The sequence below is a fragment of the Lonchura striata genome, chromosome Z (genome assembly GCF_050655825.1).
Source record: "Lonchura striata isolate lonStrDom1 chromosome Z, ASM5065582v1, whole genome shotgun sequence".
Taxonomy (NCBI): domain Eukaryota; kingdom Metazoa; phylum Chordata; class Aves; order Passeriformes; family Estrildidae; genus Lonchura; species Lonchura striata.
In genome coordinates, this window is record NC_140740.1 from 3,751,761 (window position 1) to 3,776,641 (window position 24,881).

The 24,881-nt window shown below is 41.5% G+C and overlaps 1 protein-coding gene across 2 annotated transcripts; it reads right to left on the bottom strand.

The window, feature by feature from the left end:
* Positions 1 to 1,940: 1,940 nt before the first annotated feature.
* LMNB1 (lamin B1) lies at positions 1,941 to 23,687 on the bottom strand. Of its 2 annotated transcripts, none has more exons than XM_021551854.3 (11): positions 23,200 to 23,687; positions 14,731 to 14,887; positions 13,932 to 14,057; positions 12,795 to 12,965; positions 11,328 to 11,453; positions 8,595 to 8,815; positions 7,123 to 7,348; positions 5,089 to 5,193; positions 4,565 to 4,684; positions 3,774 to 3,884; positions 1,941 to 2,712 (listed from the first exon to the last, which is right to left on the bottom strand). In XM_021551854.3, exons 1-11 carry the CDS (start codon positions 23,544 to 23,546, stop codon positions 2,671 to 2,673), a joined length of 1,752 nt encoding a protein of 583 aa, XP_021407529.1. In that variant the 5' UTR covers positions 23,547 to 23,687; the 3' UTR covers positions 1,941 to 2,670. The 2 variants fall into 2 exon arrangements, with proteins under 2 accessions (XP_021407529.1, XP_085422451.1); XM_085566325.1 differs by lacking the exon at positions 23,200 to 23,687 and adding an exon at positions 22,848 to 23,059.
* Positions 23,688 to 24,881: the final 1,194 nt, after the last annotated feature.

A 24,881-nucleotide genomic window follows, 5' to 3' on the forward strand; every position in this document is an offset into this window, starting at 1 on the left:
CCTATGTCCAACATGCCCTTAGGAGCAACAACAAAACACACCAACCTCAAAAACAAGATGCTGCAGGTGTAGGGGAAGTCAGTGTCACAGTTTAATTCCATGGCTTCTATTATTAAGCAGAAAGTAAGACTTGCTTGCCAAAAATAGTATTTTTTTGTTCTGATAGTGCAGAACAGCTACGAAAACTCACATCCAAGAGTTAATTTTTAATTGTAGGAAAATTCTACCAATCAATCACCTTAAGCTGAAATGTGCCTTCCTTTATTAATGCCCCAAATGCAGCTTTTCTTCAGGGTAATCACAGTGCTTTTATCACACAGAATTCCTGTATTTATGCAAACATGCTAAAAAGAAACCAGGAGATCAGCAAAAGGCTCTGAGCAATAAATGCATACCAAGCAAAACCTGAGATAAAATAGCTAACTTCTGCCATAATCCTGTGATGGAGCTAGTTGAGTATAATAAATAATGAAGTGTGCCAGCGTTTCCTTGATGTCCAGGAAAGGCTAAATAAGCATTCACATCCATCACACACAACCTCCACTCCCTTTCTAAAAAATCACCAATAATTACAAGTTGTCCTCTTTGGGACAGGGGCTTTAAGAGCTTTAATTCTCCATCAACTAATTGATTTCTTTGCCTGGAGGAAAATTCTTCACAGCTATCACGTGGCCATTTCAGTAAAAGCAGCAGCATTTAAGTACAGATACATCTTACAGTTCAATATGAATATGAAACCCAGTGTTTCACAGATAAAAATGTCCTTTAAGTCCAGAAACCCCCAAATGAGTATCAAAATGATACACTGATAAGGCAAATTTTCATTGAAAAAATTAAACAAAGATCAGCATTTAAAATTGCATTATTTATAAAAGGAAATTAATAATTAGCATCTGTTGAAAATAACTTGCTTATTAATTTCTCTGTCCATTTTCTGCTGCTGCTTAGACAAATGTGATGTATGTAAATAATGAACAAGGAAATACAAACCAAAAAACAATCTTTAGCATCATAAAGATGCTAAAGCATGCTGTTAACAGCATCATAAACTAATTTGCACCAGTTTTGACTACACTATGGTTTTTATAATGAAACTAGAAAAAAAGAATGCAGTTCACAGGTTTGCTGCACAGGTCTAACCACTTTTTTCCTAAATTCTCAATCTGTTTCTCACAGGAATGAGTATATTTGAGCAGAAATATTTCTGGTAAAGTGTTTATCTGGCTACAAGTAAATTACTAAAGAGTTTTCACCTGCAGGAAAATGCAATATGCATCTAATGCCAGAACTAATGATAATCAAGTTATGGAACTTGCAGGGAAGTGCAGGAAGTGTTGGGTTGTTGCTGTACAATATTGAAAAAAACAAAGCAAAACAAGACCTCCACCTTGTGGCAGGATGTTTCACAGTTGTGTTTCCCAACGTTCCCTTCTTCTAATCTACAGGAGTTCCTGCCACAGCAAAGAAAAAAAGCAAAATTATTCTAAAATCTGCATTTCTACCACTATCATCGAAGAACAGTCAAGAACAGTCAATTAAAAAAAGAAAAAAAATTCCAATCAACTTCCAAAATTCTGGCCGTGCATTTGAAATAATACATTCAGGCTGTGTCAAAGGTAACTATTTTACAGCACTTGTAAATTCTTCTTTATGTTACTGTGCTTGCTAACATTGCTTAGCCTGGTGCTTGCAGGATGCAGTAAAAGCCAGTCCAGTAAGAACAGAACCAAGAGCCAAGATGAGCACAAATGCAAGAGTGTGAATAAAGCTCTGAAGAATTGATTTTCCAAATGTGAAGCAGTATCAGCCATTATTCAGAAGAAATTTTTGCACTGTTCCATTTAATGGATGTTTCTTCAGCTTCAAAGCCCATCAATTTCAAGGATTCAACACTCCTTCAACTTTTAACTCAGTTCTAGGAAGAAACAAATTCCAAAAACTTTACTCTGTAGGACATAGATACTTTATTACAATTCTTTTCAGACATTGGAATAATGTGAAAAGGACAGAAAAACTTTCAACATTGGTAAAATTACAACTGTTTCCCATACAAATGTAGACTAGAGCTCTACAGACTTCGTTTTTTTACTGAAAATTGTAAACAAGTAAGGCAATTCATATTAAAACAGCTTTCTAATTTGTTAGAAAAAAACCACATAAGAAAATTTAAGCCGTTAACACTAGCTCAACAACACAACTACAAGGTGTAACATGAATCCTCTTCCAGAATAAAAAACTCTAAACCAATCCCCAACAGCACCTAAAATACAAAGAGGTTGTAGCAACTAGTCTGGAGTGGTATAATCTAAGAAAAATCGATCCCCAAAACACACTGGAATATTCCTACTCCAGCAAGGTTTCCATGAAGAGAGACTGGTGTATAAATCTGAGAGAGAGACAGGAGCATCAGAACTCCGAATTCTCTGAATTTCTCAGAACTCTGAATTCTCCTTGTCAGGAGCTACTAGCTCACATCTTGCGAGGAAGCTTGTCACAATCCTTTCTCTTTTTTTTTTTTTTTTTTTTTTCAGTGGCAGAGGAGGTTTAAGGCCATCAGACTCGCAGCTTTAAAAATTCACAGACTTGGGAAAATAATGTTGTGCTTCTCAGAAGGCTCTGTTCTGCAGGTAGGGATTACCACGGCTGGAGGAGCCTGGAGTAGCTGGAATTTCACATGACCACACAGTTTCTGCTGGATGCCCTTTGCTCTGCCTGTTGTGAACAGGGAGAACCATTTAAATCAAAACCAACCAACCAAACAAAAAAAAACCAGCAAAGAAACCAAAAAAAAAAACAACAAACCACCCCATCAGCAAAATGTTCAAAATGTTTTTCTACCCAAAAGAATCTACTGTGCTTTTTTTATTATATACTTTTAAATAAGTAGATATTTATTTTATATGGATTTTATATTAATTATATGTATATTAGATAATTATATATTTAATATATAGTTAAATAGATATTAAATTTTATATGTATATACATACATACATATATACATACACATACATTATATATAAACACATACACTTTTTAATATATGAAATTATTTGCCTGGCATGGTACAAACAAGAATCAGCAAAGCTGTACAACCTGTTTTACCCTGGAATTATAACAATGTTACATGTCCTTTCCTATTGAGGAGCAATAGAGGACAGGTATCAGAAAAATACAAGTAACTGCCATATTTCAATCAGTGAGCATAAACAAGAACCTAGAGAGGTTTTATGTAATAAATGTAACATCTCTAATTTCCAATAGTCCTTTGGTTTTTTTTTTTTTGGTCTTCAGAACTTCATTTTTTCAGCATGCCAGGCACATTTTCTCTCAAAGAGGTTTCAAATCTCAAATTATCTCTATTAGAGAAAATATGTGAATATATGACAATAACATGATTTTCTCTATCAGACATAAAGAGAGATTTAAATTCTGAAAACTTTCAGTAAACTTTACCTGCCTAAGCCAAACTTTACTATAAACAATTGACATGGGGAGAATCTTATGAGGAACAGAGTTTTAGGGAAGGAAAAAAATCCCCGTATCTTAAATTTTTTTTAAAAATGTACTTCTCTGCAAGAGGATATATCGGGCAATATTTTTACACTGGTTTCAGTAAGACAGCTCAATGCTTTCCTTAATTACTAATTAAAAAAACAAAAATAAAATAACATCCACACTCCATTATTTATATTTTTTTTAATTTAAGAATTCGTTACTTATATCCCATTTTTTCAATGTAAATAACCTTGTTAAGCCAAAAAAAAAAATACCTGCTGACGGTAAATGTCTTCCTCATCGAGAGCTTCAGCTACTTCCTCCACTTCCTCATCCTCCCCTTTACGTGCTGTTGTTTTGAACACAGTGCTTCTCTGAGCAACCTCCTACAAGACAGTTTTAAGATTTGAACTTTTAAAAAAAAAAAATCTCCTGTTTCTCACCGACTCAAGACTTCAAGAAATGAAAGCTCCAGCTGCTGGGAAAACTACTTGCACTCATTTTAAAAATTTGTATACTTCTCAAGTATTGCTGATCATAAACAGCTTAATTTTAAATATCTTAATGATTAGAAGGACTGTTTCTGACAACATCCAAAGTCTGCTCTTTTTCATCTATATTTAAATATTTTCTTTCATTTGAAGCATGTCACAGTAACTATCCCACAAGAAGTTTTAAATCACACCTTAACTGTATTAACCCCTCATTGCTCCATGTGGATTTCCCTCTGGAATTCCCCACTCCTCAAAATCCCACAGAATTAAGGAAAACTGATCTAGAAGACAAATCACCCAAGAGTTCACCAAAACTTTCTTTCCAAAGCATGTTCTAAGGCACTGCCTAGCTCCTGCCATGAGGGAGGAGCTATTTATGTATTTTTTCACTATTTAGAGTAAAAAAAAAAATCAGAGTTCAGTAGAGGCATTTCTAAACTGCAGCTAGTTCTCCAAAAGGAGGAAACTTTAGCAAAGAAGCACTTCAGTGCATTCCTGTATGGAGCCCTAGTCTGAATCCTTGTAGGTGATGCCATCACAGAAAAATCTCACACAGATCTGTGGTGGTTTACCTCTCCCTGAGAATTTTTCAGCACAACTTTCACATCTTCACCGGTGCCCCAGGAATTCTGGTTCTTCCAGATGAGGTCAGTGGGAGGGCTCGCAGTTACTCCAGCATTTGCAGCCCAGATCTGACAACAGAAGTCACACAGGAACATTTTGTGCCAGTCTTACCAGATTTCCAAATTCAGTTAATGTATTTCATTTAAGTGATGCTGTGCGTCTCTTCCAGTGAGGAAAACCAAAGTTTTGTACAATAAAACACACATGTTTTTAATGCAGAGACTCTAGAATATGTAGTATGATATCAAATTTTCACGTGTACATGGTGAAAATCACTGCTTCATGCAGAAAATTCTGAAAAACATCCCTCTGTATTAATTATCCCAGCAATTGACACAAAGAATGCCCAACACAAACAGAGATGATAATTTCCTGAACATGTACAGAGGAAGGACAAAACTAAAAACTTTGTGTCTTTTTGACTCAAAGAAGTTGGCCTGAAGTCCATTTCAAGAGAAACCTGACAACTTACTGTAACAGTCTGGCCTGCCTTTAGTACATATCTTGAGGTGTATCTGTAACTTGCAGAAGTGTCTCCTATTTTTCGGATCATCTCCCAACCTCCCATAGGTTGATCCTAAGAAAAGAGAGAGGGAAAAAACCCAGTATTTCCACCAGCATTCATTTTTCTGCTATGCATGTAGTGTGTTTTATCTTTAAGGTTGTGGCACACAAAAAGCTTTCAGAGAAGGGGTTTACTGTCACTTGATCTTCAGCATGGAATTAGAATAATTTTAGCTAAATTTATCTTACCTCTTATTTGAAGTTAAAGCTTAATACATTCTGTTTTTGAGTTCTAATGTTAATTAATGTTTATGATTTGCATCAGTTTTGTTATCACTTGGTCCAGAGAAATACATATTAGCAATAGGTATTAAATATTAAAATCCCCTTACAAATATTTATTGTTTTTTGAAGCACAGAATGGCAAGCAGGCTTCCTAGAAAACAAAATATTGTTGTTAGTATTCTTGAAGTATTTTTACATATGCACACTTGCCACCACATACTCCCTGTAATTTTTTTTCCTATCAACTACTTGAAAAGCATTAACAAATCATATACATGTCATCTTTACAGAATGACTGCTTCAAAACAGGAGTAGGTATTTTTTTAAATTCAAAACAAGCACTTTTTAAACTCTCCCATCCACATAGGTTCTCATCATTCAACAGTTGCCACTGTCAGTTAAAATGATCTAAAATAAACAATCATATTTCAGTGGATGCTGACATTCAGTTTGTCATTGCACCAAAACATACCATAGTTAGAGAGGATTTTACAAATTTTTAAAATCTATTTATTTATATAAAATGTCAAAGCACTCATGAATATTCCCCAAGTAGAGTTTATTACACTGCACTACAGGGAGTTCAAATCTAGACCCCCTAGAAAAGCACAAGAAACATGAACCACCCATGGTTACTAGGAACAAAACTGAAGCTCCTCCTTCCTTATGAAACAATGGATGTGTAGGCAAATTAAAGGTGAAGGGAAAACAAGTATGTGGAGTTAAACAAGTATATGTGTAGAGGAAAGTTAAAAAAAAAAGAAAAAAGAAAAAAAAGGCAGGTTCTGAGTCACCAGAAATAATTTTTGACCTGGCTGAATTGAATCATCTGTACAGACTGAATTGTTTAGACCAAGAAAAATGTCAAAGTTTCTTGAATTCACTAAACAAAACCATTGCTCCCCAGGTGTGGTAATTACAGGTAATTAAAACCCACATTATCACTGTCTGGAGGAGCCTGTCCATAGCCTCACCAATTAGAGGGGACTGGGACTCTTGGAACCAGGTCAGCTCATCACAAGCTGCCTTTTAGTGAAGATAAAGGAGGGAAATGTAGTGTATGTAAAAGCACCATTTTGAGGGCTTATAAGGAAGTGATTATTATTTATCAAAGGGTTCTTGATTTATGTAGATATGTGTATCCTCCCAATACTAATTCCAACCTGTTCACAGAATCAAATGATCTCAGCAGTCACTGTAACAGTGGCTTTGGCATGGGAACTGAGGCTTGTAAAACTCTGGGTGCAGCCAAGGAAGAACAAAAACTATGATTTAGGAAAGCTTTATGGAGATACAAGGGACATTGGCAGTTAATTTCAACTAGACCTTTATTCTGTATCTCTACTTGTTTATTCTGAGCCTTTTTAAGGCAAAGAAAGGGCTGAAAAGGCTTCTAAAGCAGTCTGGTGTCTGTTTGCAGCATTTCTTATCAGGAACAATGTCATCTGTAAAGTTTTACAGGTGCATTACTTGCAAGGCAGAACGCAGAAGTGCAAGGTAATGATTTGGTGGATGGGCCACCTTGCAGTAAAACAAAAGCACCAAAAATCCCCGGGGAAAAGTCATCATCAACCCAGAACAGTGTGTGAAAGCTGTCTTTGAGACACACCAGCTACTTAATGCCACAAGCTCTGGGGTCAAAGTGAAGCCTGGGAGCTGCGAGGGCAGTGAGGATGCCCCGGCACCTCAACTCATGACACGCGTGTCCAATCCAAACCTGCTCAGAAGTGTTCTTCAAGCGGATGAACTTCCCATCCACGTCTATCTCCTCGATAGACACGTTCCCCGTGGCAGAGGCAGAGTGGGAAATGGTCACACTGCTGCTGGCTTCAGACTCCTCCACGTCAATCCTCTTCCTCTTGCCACCGGCCAAGCGGACACTGCGGCTGGACGAGGCGCGTGAGACGGTCACCCGGGAGGAGGGGCTGGGGGACAGCTTCAGCCTGGCGTGGGCAAGGGAGAAAACACACACACACATCACATCAGGGAAAAGGAGACTCATGGAGGGACCTCCCTGCTCTCCACAACTGGCTGGCAGGAGGGTGAAGTGAGCTGCGGGTTGGGCTGCACCTGCAGGGAAGGCGGGACAGAGTGAGAGGAAACAGCTGAAGCTGGGACAGGGATGGTGTACACTGGGTATCAGGAGGAATTTCTTCACTGAAAAGCCAGTCGGGCTTTGCCCAGGAATGTGGTGCCATCATCAGCCCTGGAAGTGCTGGAAACACATGCCAACGTGGCACTTAGGGACACTGGGGGACTTGGGTTTAGTGGTGACCATGGAAGTCCTGGATCAACAGCTGGATTCAAATCTTTCACAGCTTTAATGACCCCATGATTTGGTTGTATTTTTCCCACCTTTCTCTTAAAAGAAACTTTCTTCCACCTCCTCTTCATCCCATAGATTTATACAGCAACATAGTAAACAAGGCATGTTACATGAAGAAGTGAAGGCTTAAGTACTTAAGAGGTGAATAAAATGCTGTAGAACAGCTGATTAATGTTCCTGGAACACAGAACACTGATGGACTATTACACTGAGAGCATAAAAGCATTACTGTGCATTCCTTGAAGACTACAAGAAACAAAAACCCTAGGGAGATTTAAGCCACTGTGGGAAATTAATGGAAAAACATACTGGCATAAAAGCTTTGGCTGTTTCATCCCCACAGTTGAGAGAATCAGCAGTGCGCAGCTCAGAATACAGTAAAAAAATCAAACTGCTTTAAATGACAGTTGTGACAGAGCTGAAAATTCTCAGTACTGGAAGAACTCTGAGGCCAGATGTGGAAAATGCAGCTGGCTGATGAGCTGGGCAATCACAATGGCTATGACTTTATTAAAATTATTCTATACTTAGAGGAATTTGGGTAACAATTAATTAACCCTGCAACTAATTTTGAAGAATATTAAGCACGGCACCAAACAGGCATACAAATGACAATTCATTGCTTCTTCTTTGCTGGATCTTAACAACAACAACAAAAAAGGTTGTTTGCTGCCTTGAGAGCTTGTCTGATAATCAATGTGCTTGGTCTCATGGTGACTTAGAAGTTGTGTCAGACAGCAGGGGGCAAAAACAGTGCCTTGGAAAGAAGTCAAGCACCACTAAAAAACTGCTTTTTAACAGAGAAAGACACAAGAAAAGCACAGAGATAACAGACACCACCTCCTTGCCATGTTCTTTCCTACCTCTCCTCTTCACCCTCCAGCAATTTCCGGTATGCATTGATCTCCATGTCAAGTGCCAGTTTAACATCCAGAAGTTGCTCATAGTCAGTCAGCTGCTCCTGCATCTGATTTCTTATCTCTGCAATTTCCTTCTCCTTTTCTGCCAGCCTTTTTAGGCAGTTTTCCTGTTCCTGGGCCAAGATGCTCTCCAGCTCCTGTGCTCTGTCCTGCCACGCTCTGGACTAGAGAAAAAGCATTGAAAACATCAATGATGGTGCAAAGAAAAGCCCACCCAAGCCTACAGGTGCTCTGCTGTTCAGGCAACACGGAATTCAAAAACCAGGAATTACATCCTCCCCTATTTCTGAGTTTACGCTCACCTGTGCTCAATTTCCTCCTCTCCACCTCACCTGCTACAAACATAAACACCTCAAGTTCCAGTGAAATTTGCAACATCCTTGGAAAAACAACTACTTTGCTCTGTTTTTCTGAGGTCTGAAAATATGCTACTGTACTTGAATTTACTCAAATAATAAATATTGAGCTTAAGAGTTTAAGTGTTTAACATGTGCTAGATAGGACACAGGAATACAGTCCTAAGCTGCACCAGGGGAGGTTTAGGCTGCACATTAGGACAAATTCCTTCACTAAAAGGGTGGTTAGATATTGGACTGGGCTGCCCAGGGAGGCAGGTGGAGGAGTCACCACCCCTGGAGGTCCTTCAGTGCTCTGTAGTCTCTGTCTGCTCTGTGATTTGGCTTGGTGCTGCTAATCCTGAAATCTGGGAGACAACTCCCCTAAAGGAATAGGGGTTGTTGTCAATGCAAACCTGCCTGCCTATCCTTAAAGCCTCCAAGGCTTGCTCAGAGTATGGTGATAAGTATTCCTTGAAGAAATCTGATTTGTCTCCTGCTTCAAAAATCCCATCAGGTCAGCAGATCTTAAAACTGTACACCCATGGAATGCAATGCTTATCAAAAAAAGCCCAAAATGATGGCAGCTTTAGGGTTTACCTTCCATAAGCATGCCTTCTTATGTTTCACAGCCCCTTGAGATTTAATTTTTTTTTTTAATTAAGGAGGGGATACATGAACCTATGCCCCATAATCACAAAGTTGGCTATGCATGCACCCAAATTTAGGAAGTCATCACTTATTCCAGAGACAGACAGAAAAGAGAGTCGCCATGTCTGACACAAGGGACCAGTGTAACTGGTTGTCAATACTACGAGTCAGATAAGGAATGTAATAAATGGAGTTTTGTGCCACATGGAAGATCAGAGTGGAGTTTACTGCAGAGCTCAGTGCTGGCAATTCAAACCAGACCAGCACCAGGGATAAGAGATCTCCAAGTAAATAAAGCTTAACTTAATGCTAGTAAAGTGGAAAACAAAAGTGACTGACTTAACTAATGCTACCACAAAAAACCACCCCAAAACCACAGCAAAATGGTTTCTTTGGTGGAAAATCACAGCCAAATTGATAGAAGTTGATTTTCCCTGAAGCTGACTGTCCTGAAATTACAACAAACACTGCTGCCAGTTCAGAAGCAAGTCTGCTGAACCAAACATTCACTTCTGAAGTAAAACAACAGAGGAAATTAACTTAAAAAACCTGCTGACTGAACCTCCAAAAGATGATGGTCATCCAAAGGCAGAAATAATATCTAAGTGGCCAAAACTTTCCAACTCCTGTAGAACCTCATGCACATTCATTATATCACCTGATCTTTTCCACAGAGACTAACTTGACTAGGTAAAAGAAAAACTAGGAAGAATCTCACTTGTATCTGCCAATTTATTTGGAAAATTAGGAAATAATATCCCCCACATTTATATTTTTCACTAGAAATACACAAAATTTTGATGTCCTGTTAAGAGTCCACCATACAGGAGGAATAAAATTCAACATGTATCACAGAAAGGATCAAACAGTACTAGTATTTTATTTTCCTAAAAAAGTTGAAATGTTTTGTTGCATTTTCAAGTGAGTTACAAAAGCTTACTGCAGAACCTCCTCCTAACACTTCTGATTTTCACTCTGGATTTCCCACTGCAGTGCACATGATGTTACAAATAGGCCAATACTGAACATAGCACTCATCATACATTTTCTCATACTTCTCTGTGTGTGATTTATGCCCTCTGTGATCTAGGAATAACCAATTTCTGCTTAAGATCCTGCCCTACAGATGCTTAAGTTATCTGAATGTTATTTGATGTTTTTACTCAGTCTTGCATTCCTAATCTGGGCAAGATCACATCATTAGTTTTGGTTTTTGTTTTTGTTTGTTTTTTTTTTTTTAGATGTCTACATGCAAACTGGACCTAGGATGAAAAGAGCCTACAAATTCCAGTTCTGGCTTTGAATGTTGCATTGTAGAATTCTACAGGCTGACCCAGTCACTACTAAACTGCTCAGAGTGTCAAGAACATTTAATATACATTTGTCTAAAACTGCTTCATCTATCCACAAAAAATTTCACAAAAGGCACTTAACGGTACCCTATTTGAAACACTAACCCTATAGCAGAACACTACACACAGAAAATGAAAATAAAATTTGTCAAGAAGACACCATTAAGGAATTTGAAAAAGTACAGAGCAGTAGGAGAGAAGATGAACGTCGGTCATGACGCTGAACATACTTACAAATTAAGGGAATAACAGACCTTTAATACAAAAACCAACAAATGTAACAGGAAGAAAAGCCAACATCTGTAAATAGCAGGACCGAGGGGGGCACAGCTGGATACCTCTTTCTGGAGGCTGGTGATGTGGGAGGACAGGCTGTCGATGCGCATGCGGCTCTCGTTCAGCTGCTCCCTGATGGTGTTGGCTGCAGAGCTGCTCATCTCCGAGGACAGCCTGGCACTCTCCAGCTGCAGGGCACCAAAGTGAAGACATCAGTTTCAAAATTACTCCCACTAGAAGAAGGAATGAATCACCAAAAACCCACAGGCAATGCTAAGCCACCCTAGTTCCTCTCTGCAGTTCCAACGCAGTGAAACTTTTCTTCCGTTAGGGCTAAGTGTGGTTACCATTTTGGATTGCCCTGCCTAGAATTCCAATTCCCTGAATATTTACCCTAGGATTAAAACTTTCCCTTATAGACATTACTGAAATGGAACTACTAAGTTCTATTTTCATGCTGGACAAAGTTTATTTAATACACTTAAAACGTTCAATATACTTTAGCAGCTTCTTGGTGAAGAAGTTAAACTGAAATTACCAATTCTCTAAAAAGAGGCAAACTTGTTAACTTTCAGGCAATATAAGCAAATTGGCACCAGTACCCGTGCCCTAAGCCACTACTGCCTCATTCTATCACTTCAATCTTGAATAGTTTTATAAAGTAACTAAATAATTCCTGATGAACGCTACTACACACATTTGAGCTGCATCATAGATTTACTGAACTTGTTGATGATGATGCAAAGCAATCTAATTTATTTTTTTAAACTAAGTTTCCAAAAATACAGCATACCTTGTGATAAAGGCCAAGAAAGCAATGAGAGGTTGCATTTTTTGGCTAGACCGTATTTGAAACAATCTTTTCCAAGCCAGATTGAAGGCCTGGAGATAAGCAGGCTGAAAAGACCAAAACCAATGCTATTAAATTAAGTTTATATAAGCTTTTCTGCTGTAAAGTAACACTTTGCTTTTAAAAAATACTAACTGCAACAAGCACAGCCACTGAAACCAGCTTCAGTTGAGACATCAGCATGCTTCCTGACATAAATGCTGAGTAACAGCAGAGGAAGGAAATTATGAAGTATAACTGATTTCAGCTTTCTGCTTAGGTGAGTGAGAAACAGAAGTTACTGGGCATTGTAAAACTTCCCCATGTTTTGTACAGGGTCAGAGGACTCTATCTCCTGTCTTCTCAGCAAGCCCCATTATGAATTTTTATATAAAATATGGGACACCTTATTGATCATTGTTCAGTATCACACTTAACAATGCACAAAATTTCCTTGACTTCATAGTAATCCCCGCAGATCACCTTCACACAGTGCTGCCTTCGCCTTCCCTTCTGCTATTGTTCCTGATGAGGATTCAACCTGCTCCCAAAGTGAGATGTGAAAATGCAAATCCACTCTCAAACACATGCTAATTTCAAACCCAGTTCCCTAATAAACCCCTCTGAGCTGCCACAATTATGCTATTAAACAAAACAAAAACAAAACACATCAAACAGCCGTGTGAAAACATGTTCTCACTTTGGAGTGGTAAGTCTCTTCGAGCTCTTCTTTATACAGCTTCACTTGTGCATCATGCTGCTCTCTGATTTCGTGGAGGGCCTGGGCCAGTTTGTGCTCATATTCAATCAGACGCCCAGAATCAACCTCAACCAGCCGAGTTTCATGCTTCCTTCTTGTCTCATTGATCTCCTATGAGAGCCACAGAAACATGGTAACACTAAATACAGGACAAAAATTTCAGAAGACTATCCTGCTGAGTGGAGAGTAATGCAGGTTCTAGTATCAGATTCTGACATGAAACTATTAGTAGAAACGGTGTCCCCAGTCTTATTTTGCAATAGCCACTCATTAAAATAAGAGCTAGGATACTAACAACATTTTCTTCAGAGAGTTGACTGAACTTTCAACAAATACACCTCATCAACATTTGATTTTAGAAAATATATTCCCTTACTGAGGTATCTTTTGTGCTTCAACAAAATCAAACTGCTGTGAAATAAGAGTCACCCCACTTTCCCCATTTAGTTCAGTGCTTTCTCTGGAAAGAAAGGAATTCCAACAATATGAAACAAAGCTATGAATACACTTCTAGCAAGAAAAAGCACACATGGAAAAAAAAACAGTATGGCCAAGTACATTTGTTACTGCCCTAAGGTTCCTCCTGGAAAGCCTTAAATGACACAGGTGAAAGGGAGGGTGGCAAGGGAAAGTTCTAAGAGACAACTATTCATCCACTTTTTTTCTATTATTCAAAAGTATCCTATTAGAAAGATTTGAAATTAAAAATATTGCAGGTCCAGAGCACCTGTTCGAGTCTCCCTCCACTTAATTTCTTATCATGGGATTATGTGAGAAAATACTAACCTATTTTCTCACTAATAAAAAAAGACATGTGCATTGCATACCATGATCAGAATTTAAGAGGAAACAACATTATACATGAAGTTATTTTATCACAAGAATTCAGAGTTAAAATCATTTTTCCTAGAAAAAGGAAGTTAGAAATCTTCATGCTAGAACAGAGGTAAACCCTACTCTGAGTAGGAGTTCAGACAACTTGCAGAGGCACCTCCCAACCTAAATGATTTTCCTATTCTAAAGTGACCTCCCAATTTTCTTGTCTTTAAAAATGTTAATTCTTGAGGCTAAATTTACCTCCTCATATATATTTTTACGGAATTCCAGGTCCTCACTGAGGCTCTGACAACGGTTTTCAAGATCCACCTTCTGCAAGGTTTCATTTACAAGCTGGTCCTTGGCAGCAGCTAAAGAAGCTTCAAGCTTTAAGAAATAAAAGAATCAGCACAAAAGTTATGCAGCAGAACTCACACAATGGCCAAACTGTCACAGAACTACAGCCAACTACACATTAAGGTTTAACTTCACTATCAAATCCCAATATTTATCCCAGTAATATTATATACCACCACACATACACACCTTTGCAGTTGCTTATACAAGTGAGTTCCATATATTTCACTTTAATAGCTGGCATTAGAACTACTACTTAATAAATTTCCTTACATATCAGTTTTTAATACATGGAAAACACCAGTTTTGTGGTCTCCACCACTCATCCTCTGGATGTGTTTAACAAAGGCTAACAAAACTAGGACAAGAGGTTTTCCTCCTCATTGTTTCACCAGAACATGAAGAACCAAAAGGAGGACAGAGAGAAACTGTTATTTGTCAGTTATTATCTGTTCTTGTGAAGTCAATCTGCCCCCCAAAACACTTCTGAAAAGTGTCAAATGTACTTTGAGTCTTGACCTGCTTGCTTCCCCCTCCTAATTTCAGCATCTGCAATTTTAAGAGCTTTCTCAGCTCTTAAAATGGACAGCTTTTCATTTTTTTTTTAGTTACCAAGTTATATTTTATCAGACTGGCAGCTCATGATACAGAAAACCACCTCACTTACTAGAGAACCTGATGGTTAGTTATCTTTTCTTCTCACCTCTCTAATTTGATCTTTCAAATCTTCAATTTCTCCCTCCAGACTTTTCTTATCACCAAGGGCTGTAGCCAGTGCAGCTTCTTTAGAATTCAGGGCTGCTTCAAACTCACGAAGTTTGACCTGGGCTCCACTGAAGTCAGATTCCTTCTTTGCATAGCTGGAACAAACCAGAGAAAGTAGTTGCAAGAAAACCTATAAATGCCCCCAAAGTCGACTGCTGAGTAATAAAGCAATCTGAATCTTGAACCTGAGAAACACCTGTCAAAAACATTTTGTGTTAGCTAAATTTACGGTGCTTTACAGCACCCCTCAAAATTGGCAAACTTTCACAGACCTGAGGAAGCAGATCCTAATCCTGTCTATACAACAATATCTGCCATGATAGAAATAGGTGCAAAGGTGATGTGATTTCTTTATGAAAGCAAGCACAGATTTTCAAGTTACCTTCAAATTAGTTTTTGTGTCTAGACAAGCAGTCAAGCATTTTCTAGGTGTTTATCTCCTAAACCAGCATATTCAAACACAGAAATCAAACGGGGGAAAAAAGTAATGTCACATAAACACTAGTTTATTATCCACAAATAATACTGTAACAGGCTCCTATCAAAAACAGGAGAAAGGAAACCCATATTCATGAATCAAAGTGTCTCTTGTCCTTAGATGGCACAAGCAACCATTAAATGTGCAACAAGTTCTTCAGCCTTGGAGCTCACTATTTTTCTGCCTAGGATATCTGCAGTAGCATGCAGAAGTCCTAGATATTTTTAATTGAACTATGAACTTTTTAAAGGAATGGACAGATTTAAGCTCAATAATACCAAAGATGGCATATCCTTCTTCAGTTCTTATGCTTTTCTTTCCAGTTGTTTAACAAAAAAACCCAAAAAAAAAAAAGAAAAAAAAAAAGAATTAACAACATAATGCACAGATAAATTTATAAATTAAAATTGGATAGATTCAGAATACATCCACTACTCTTTTTAGACACTGTACAACTTATAAGACACAACATCAATGCTTCTTGACAAAATGAAACCTAACGCAAAATCAACACAATTTTAAAAGGAGACACCATCAGCTTTACAAGATCCGTTTTTTTCCACAGATTACCTGCACTTATCATGCTCAGGAGAGGTGCATGCACACAGAGGGATGCAGGGATGGAATGCATGCCTGGAGGTTTCAGCAGCACAGCCACACCACATGGCAGGCTTTACGCAACAGATTTAGCGCTTGCTAATCCCGATCCCATGGGATTAGCACCTGCTCCCCCCTCTGTGGCATCCAAGGGCCAGACTGGAAACCCCTGAGACACAAAAACACTCTCTTCTGCACTCAGCTGCTTCCTCCTCCTCAACACTCCCCACTGCCTTAGTGGCATTTCACTCCTCAGACCCACAGCTGGATCCACTGCTCAGACAAAACCACAGGATTTAGGGTTTGGACACTCCTGCTTCCAGCTCTCTGCACTGAAACCAAGCCTACCAAGTCAGGCCCTGAAACGAGAAAGTTGCAGAGCTATAGACATACAGCATGCTGTTCCCCAGTCTGCCCCAAGTTATCCTGGACTCTGAAACAGAGAGATTCCCCAAAATATGCCATTACCCAAAGTGTGTGGATACCTTAAAACTGCTTGGATCTTAAATTATTTTAATGCAAATACCTTATTAATGTATTTACAAACTGAAAGGCAGCTTTCAGTTTGTAAATACATTAATAAGGTATTTGCATTAAAATAATGCAAGAGCATTCTTGCCATGCATCAGCAGAGAAAAAAGCGTATTATAATAAAATGGACTAGCAACAACATGATTAAAACCCAGTGTAGTACCTGTACCACAAAAAGTATTACCAGTTAGATCAGCCCTTTCTGTCTTGTTTGCAATAAGACTGTGAAGCCACACTATAATTTAATGTAACAAAAGCCACAGCGGTGGGGGGGGGGGGGTGGGGTGGAGAATTAAAATTAAGCACTATTAGTTGTTAGCGACATGAGCTGTCTAACTATGAGACAGCTCATCTGAACACATTCTCAGAGAGAAAACAGAAACTAGAGCTCAACACTTCAAACACTGGAAGCCAGATGAAATCTCAGCGACTCAACAGTGTCATCCCAGCCCTAAAGGGAACACAGGAAAGGAAGAAAAGATCAGAAGAGCCTCTGTGATTTATAAAAACAAACACTAATGTATACAATACACACTTCACCCTTACACTCACTAATTTTGACCAGGAAGAACTTCAGCCTCTTGACAATAGCTGGCTTCTTCCTCCCCAGAGAGCCAAAGCTACATCTGAATACAGCAAATGAAAAAACCTCAAACACCTTCTTGTTGCAGTGTTCAGAAATTACCTAGAACTGTACTCAATTGCAAGTAGTTTGACTCATGAAAGGAAAATAAAAGCAACCAAGTAATTGCTGACTTGCATCTTTTTCAAAGAAGCAGCTTGGTTTTCTCTCTTTTGACTTCAAAGCGTGTGGATCTTCTTATCCATGGAATTGTTTACAACAACCTAGAATTTACCATCATCTCTTAAACTTCTTGCTAAGTTAATAGAAAAGCCATACAAAAAAAAAAAAAAAAAAAAAAAACCAAAAAAAAAAAAAACACACACCCAAAAAAAACCCCACCAAACTCCAACCAAATAAAGAAGAATTAATTTTCTATCTTAACTGATCAGCCAGACAAACCACACACCTAATGCAAGGCAGACAGTCAGCAGCCAGACCTTGCGAGGTCTGGTAACTCAGTAGTGAATTTGAAACTGACCAAGTGCAGGATGCCACCAGCCTAACAGCAGATTCTTCTCACCGCCCACACCCCACCCACTCTTTTCTACCACTGCTTAAGAACCTGATCATAAAGCTATGCATTACCAACATTAATCAAAACCTCCTCGAAAAGCACTGGCTTTCAGCCAAGTTATGGCATAGATACACATGTGTTGCGATTCCTGATAAAAATACAGCCTATATTTAGACCCATATAAAATTACATTTACTGCACAGTGGGTTGGTTAGCTACTCCAGAGAAATAAGAAAATAATGAAAATAATAAAAAAACTCCCAACTATAGTAATGAATTTTCTATGTTTTATTTAGCTAGCAGTCAGTTTCCCACATTTTTCCCCTATCACAGACAAAACACTAAGGCCGTCTTTTGCAAGAAAATCACTTAAGAACATTCAAATTTTTAAATAAAGACCAACATGAAAATAAGAGTAACGGGATGAGTTTAGCTTTCCTGTAAATAAATATATGTAACATGGTTTCAACTTGTCTCATGTCAGCCATTTTATTTAAATGGAGTTGTAACCAAAAATACATCATCTCTGGTCACATACTCCTCAGCTGTGACCCTGCTCAAAGTCACAAATACAACCTGAAGTTCATGGTCATCTATGTGAATCCCATAACCCCATTTCTAAGAGAACCTACACACACATAAACACATGCCAAGCCACTGCCCACTAGCCTGTCATCGTTACATGTCCACATATTTGAGACCAAACATTTATGACCTAGGCTGCACAGAAGACATGCTTACTTCAGAATATAAATTCTTACATTTCAGTGTCTTTAATAGTTTTTCAACAAGTTAATCATCCCACTTCTTCCCCCTCTGGGTGCTCTGTGGTACACATCCAAACAGCGACAGATTTCAGATTAAAGCTCAAGTTCCACAGACTCCAATCTTTGCCTCACTTTTCAATATCACCTACAATAACAAAAATACGCCTAAAAAATTTCTACTCGGCTTCCTTTCCATAGTACCTCCCCAGCTCCTTACAGCACATATGCACACTGGAAAAGCCAGGAACAGGTGTCACATCTTTGCCTGCACCAACACCACATGGTTCTGTGTAGCTGCTCAGGGTATCAGCTGCAGACTGTCACACATTTGCACCATAATTCAAGTCACAGACTGATGGGAATCTGTTCCTGATATTTATTTTACTACCTAATCTCGGTGCCGAAATGTACTTCAGAGTGTAGATGGGAAGGAAGGCCAACTGGAGATGCAAAGCCAGCCAGCCAGATAAATTATTTCTTTGATATTTAAAACTGAAGTTTAGTTCTTTGCCACAATTACATTTGCTATTAATGATTGCACTCTACAAAACACCTGAAGATAATAAAGGAAGATTAAGTGCTTTACCAGCATCTTCAATAAAACACACAATTTCCTTCGGAGTTACTTTAATCACATTGTCTCCTTTTCCAGGAGAGCAGATGTCCCTCAACACTGGCAAACTGCCACAGTGAAATCCCAGCCTGCCAAAGACAACTGTAAACAATGGGTTTCCTAAATGAACTGGAGTTAACACCAGCTTATATCTCCTAAAGAACACAATTTCCTCACAGGACCCACCAGAATGTGGGCAAGTCCAGCCAGGGATATTTGACCTACTATACACTGAATTAAGACCCCATCACAAACATTCTTTGAAATAAATCTTCTTTATCTTGGAAACCATTTCCACCAGTGCAAAACTATGCTGAAACCTGACCCACCAGCAGAGCCACACAACGCAGCAGCCAGCCTTGGCTTTCTGAACGGCCCTTGTTCAACAGGACTTGGTGACACAGCTGTGCCGAAATTCACAATGTGCACCCTTGTTAAGTTAATTACTCCAGTGACACATGAGACCTTTTCCGCCCACCACCCCGGCTCAGCAGTTCTCCCTGGTGCGCACTTGTGGCAAATGATGAACCCACGACACATTTCCCCTCAAAAGCAGAAGATTTGTCCAGTCTTGTAGGATGTGAGGGAGCAATTGGGACCTACTGCTTATAAGATGGCATTATGACATATCCAAGGATCACATCTTTCACTGAGTTGTATGCCTTGCCTATTTAATCTTTTTCTCAAGAAATATGGAATTTGCAGCAATCTGAACTCCCAGCCAAGGCAATGCTGCTCTGTTGTAGGAAGTGCACCCTACCTAAAAATAACAGGAGTTACTACCCCAAAATAATTTGTAGCTAATTCTATCATCACACATTTTGAGACTTCATGATCCCACCCTCTACAGGCAACCTTTCACCTTTATTGTTCATGAGCAAGTCCAGCAGCTGGAAATCAGTATGAACAGACATTTTTTCTGCGGAGGTACTGCTGGTGTCTTCCACAGCCCTTGACTGGCAAAACTGTAGCTGTAATAATTAATTACACTAACTATTTCACGGACAGAACAAGAGGCATGACACAGCAACAGCCAATACCAATGGTAAAGCATACAGTAGAGTCTTGTCAAATCACTAATGAGAAAATAAATTGGAAGTACTGTAAAAATGGTACGGTCTCTCAATTCTTTCTCAAACTATGGAAGAGAGAGCTCCTTCTTCTCCACCTCCCAAGAGCTCTCCATGAATTCTATACACCTAAACTCAAATTACATGGTCTTTTCCCCCCAACTCTTGAGATACCGATATTTATTTCCCTTTATCTCCATTCTGCCCATCACAAGCTTCCTACTTACACAACTCTGAGTATCACTTTCCCATCTCCTCCCCAGAACAGAAATAGGGAAGCTCATTTTTTTAATCTCACTTTTCCCCGCCCTAGTTCTTTAGAGATTTGAACTATCAAGGGAAACCCTCCTATCTTTGTTACAGCAGAGCCCACTGCATGGCAAGCACTCTAGAAGGAGAGAATGCAACAAGTCTACTATATACAGGACTGTCACCTAAAGAAACAAATGCAATTTTCTTGAGGGATATAAGCATGAGCAGAGCAAGTTTTTTGGTGCACCACACCATATAGATGGCACTGAAGTCAGTAAATCCAAAACAAATAAGTGACTGGATCTCTAATTTTTGTGAAGAATAAGAGAAGTCCTACAGCACTTCGAGAGTTACTACAGGCTTGAGTTTGAGGCACTAAGAGTGACTGAAAGATTACTGGAAAAAAATGGATCAAGCAATTAAGAAGGATGCTGTGCTACCCAAAGGAAACAGAGTTGCACAAGAATAACACCTGCAAAAATATTCAAATAACACAAGAAGTCCAGCTAGAGCATGAATGGTATTACCCAGCTTCAGAGAAATAAGTGGGAAATCATCTTTGCTCCCTCCACAGACCCAGAAAACCCAGACAGCCATTTCTCCTCACACGTTATCTCCTCTGGCTCTGTAAGGAACCTCATCATTAATTTGAATGTTATGACTACCAGAATACCTAAATCACACAAACCAAACATACCAGGTAACTTTTTTTTTTCCTTCCACCAACTGGATCTGTCAGACTACCACATACTCCCATTTTAACTCAAGTCAGCACATACAGCACAGTGCAGTTCAGCTTTCAGAGAGGGCAAGGAAAATTCTGTTGAGAGCACACATTCTCATCTTACCTTGCAAACCTTTACAAAACTCCTATGAACAACTGTGCAAAGTGCTTTTAAGAGTATTTCTTGTCGCGTTATAATGTGACTTAACAGTTTTAAGAAGCCATGAAGGAGTGTGCTCCAGTTCAAGTGAAAAACCCCTCTGCTCCTTTTTAAGACTTTGCAAATAGAATTACAGATAAGCCTAGATATCCCCAAGATATCCATCTTAACTCTCAAAGACGACTAAGAAACTGCACGCCCATAGTGAAGTCTGGCACCAAACAGCCACAAACAAGTCGAATCCAGGAGCTTCAAACAGCACTGAGTGTTTGTTTTATTAAACTATCCAGGAGTTCTTGGCAAACAACACCCTGCCCCCACCAAAACAGGTTTTTGCCAAAGCAAAATCACAGGCAAATGCAAGACAGAATATGCAGATGCACATGTCCACATTATTAATGCCCTGGTTCCAGCCACAAAAAGGGAGTCCACTAAGACTGCATTTAGATCCCAGTCCCACACATGAGTCTTGTGAGAAGCTGACACAAGAGTGTCTTCCTCAATAAAATCACTCAGAGATGGAAATTCCTGGCTTGACCTTGGAGTCAATTAATGCTGGTGCCTGTCTGCAGCTACACCTGGCTTTCCCCTGTCACTGTCAATGACTACTTTGATTCAAGATCTTCATAAGGCACCAAGATGTAACCCCAAGAACAACCAGACTCACTGATTAGAAGCTCCACGGTTTTAGTTCTTTAAATAACAGACTCCAAAAGATATCAGAGCTGTCTGCAGATGCACAAGAACACATGAAGTATCTTTTTCATCATGAAAAATCAGGGCTGAGAGGGCATTTAAGACACAGTAGGAGAGGAAGAATAACAACTCTGGAGGTCTTTTTCCCCCTCCCAGCATTGATACAACTTGTGATTCCAGGACTAAAGTGTTAATGCCTAAAACTGCAGTAGTCACAAAAATCAAATTGAAGGTAAACACAAACAAGGAACCAAATAAACAACTGATTCGAGTAGAATGTTTAAGAAGCAAAATCTAGTGTCTCAAAATCAGTTAGCTGCAAGAGCAGGGATCTTGGCATTGTGCCCTAAAGCCGGCAGTTTAGGGGATGTGAGGACAAAATTTCCACATTTTGTAACATCTGAACATCCAGGAAGGCACGCAGAAATTAAATTACATTGTCTTTGGTTTAAGTATGATCCGCGTATTACCTAGTCAGTATTTTCACATTATGAAGTTAATCTGTTTCAGAAAGGTTCAACTTTTCTTCAACAGCCTAAGCCTTAAAGGCAGCCCTCTGTCCGTGCAGGGGGAGGTGAATAATCATGGAAACACAGTGCTAAGGGACTGGAATGGACTCTAAAGCCCGTCCAGTCCCAAGTACACAAACAGGGACGCCACTGACTACAGCAGATGGTTCAGAGCACCATCAAGCCTGGCCTGGATCACTTCCAGGGATGGGGTGCCCACAACTTCCCTGGGCAACTTGTGCCAGGGTCTCACCTCTCTCACAGCAAATAATTTCTTCCCGATATCCCATCTAAACCTGCCTTTCTTCAGTTTAAAGCCGTTCCCACCTTGTCCTATCACTCCGTGCCCCTGTCAAAAATCTTTCCCCATCCTCCTTTAGTTACAGGAAGGTGCTCTAAGCTCTCCCTTACTGCGGGTAGCAATCACAGCACCTCATTTCTGAAGCACCAGCCTCCCCGTACAACCTGTTCTAGCGCCTCACCACCCGCACAGTAAGGAACTTCTGGCTAGTATCTAACCTGTCTAACCAAAACGTCCCCCTTTTTTTCCGTCCGCACCGGTCGGAGCCGTCCCGCAGCATCCCCGCGGATGCTGCGGGAGCCGGGGCACTCGCACCCGGCAGGGGCGGCGCTCGGGGCCGGCGCTTCCCGCCGGGGCGGAGCGGCGGCAGCGCTGCCCGTGCCTCATTCATTCCCTCATCCATTCCCTCATTCATTCCCGGATTCATTCCCGGCCGAGCGCCGGCGGGACGGGCGGGCGGCAGCGCAGGGCGCGCACCGCCGGTGCCTCCGCCGCCGCTCCGCCCGCATCCCCATCCCCACCCCGCCATCCCAGGGATGCTTCCCGGCCCTTCCTGCTCCCGCTGCCCACCTGCCCAGCAGCTGCTCGTACTCGGTGCGCAGCTTGCCCAGCTCGATCTGCAGCTTGGCGCGCTCCCGCGCCGTGTCGTCCAGCGCCCGCCGCACGTCCGCCAGCTCCGCCTCGTAGACTGCCTTGAGCCCGGTGACCTCGCGGCCCCGCACCTCCTCCCGCTGGGTCACCTGCAGCTGCAGCGCGCTGTTCTCCGTCTCCAGGCTCCGCACCTTTTCGATGTACACGGCCAGGCGGTCGTTCAGCTGCCGCAGCTCCTCCTTCTCCTGCAGGCGGGAGATGCGCGTCGGGCTCTGCGGCATCGCGGCGACGGCTGGGCCGCGGGTGCGCGGCGTGGGATCGGCCATGGAGCGCGGGCGGGGTGGGTGATACCGGCGGGGCGGGGAGCGGGCGGGGACCGACGGACGGACGGACAGACAGACGGACGGACGCGCGGACCGACCGCCGTCGCCTCCTCCTCCTCGGCCGGCTCCGCACCGATCCAATATGGCCGCGCGCCCGCCCCGCCGGACCGCGCTGGCGGCCCTCCCGCCCACGTGACCCCGCGCCAGCCAATCGCGAGCCGCTTTCTGCCGCGGGCTAAATTCAAAACCCTCCAACGGCCGGCGGGCGAGCCACTCAGGCCACGCCCCCCCGGCCACGCCCACGCCTCGCGCGCGCTGCCGCCCCTCACGCCCGCCCCCCGTTGCCGCCCATGGCTCCGGACAAAGGGACCCGCCGCCCGCGTCCCCGTTCGGCGGTGTGGCTGTAAATTACAGAATCGCGGGATAAATCGGGCGGGGGTGATGGAGCCCAGCGTACGGCCGGACACCACCCCGTCAACAAGAGCGTGGCACTGAGCGCCGTGCAGGCTTTCCTTTAGCACCTCCAGGGATACTAGCTCTAGTACGGCCCTGGGCAGCCCTTTCCAGTGCCTGGCCACCCGTTCTAGGAAGAAATTCTTCCTCATGTCCAACCTAATTCCCCCCAGCAGAGCTTCAGGCTATTAGGCTATTCCCTCCTGTCCCTGTTCCTGGAGCAGAGCCCGACCCCCCGGCTGTCCCCTCCTGTCAGGAGCTGTGCAGAGCTCCAGGTCCCCGCTGAGCCTCCTTTCTCCAGGCTGAGCCCCTTCCCAGCTCCCTCAGCCTCTCCTGGGGCTCCATTCCCTTCCCCAGCCCCGTTCCCTCCTCTGGCCACGCTCCAGCCCCTCCACTCCCTGTGTGGGGGGCCCAAAAGTGACCCTGGGGTTTGAGGTGTGGTCCCAGCACTGCCCTGCTCCTGCTGCCACCCAGGGCTGGGACAACCCTGGCATCTTTGTCCTTCTTGGCCACCTGGACACCCTGGGCTCGTGTCCAGCTGCAGCTATAAACCCCTCATAAACAAGGACTTTTGCTGTCTCAGATGTGTCCTACCTGGAATTTACGTCTCCCTCATCCAGAGGCTGCTCGCTGTGGTTTAGAAAACAACATGGGCTCCTGGCTGCTGCCTGATCACCCAGTGTGGTGCTGCTTTAAAGGAGTTTGGTATCCAGGGATCTCCCAGCTACAGGATGAGCTGTCCAGGGAGGTGGTGGAGTCACTGTCCCTGAAAGTGTTTAATGAAAAGCTGGAAGTGGCACTCAGGCCACGGTCTGGGTGACGAGGTGCTGTTCAGTCATAGGCTGGACTTGAGCTCAGAGCTCATTTCCAACCTGATTCCATGAT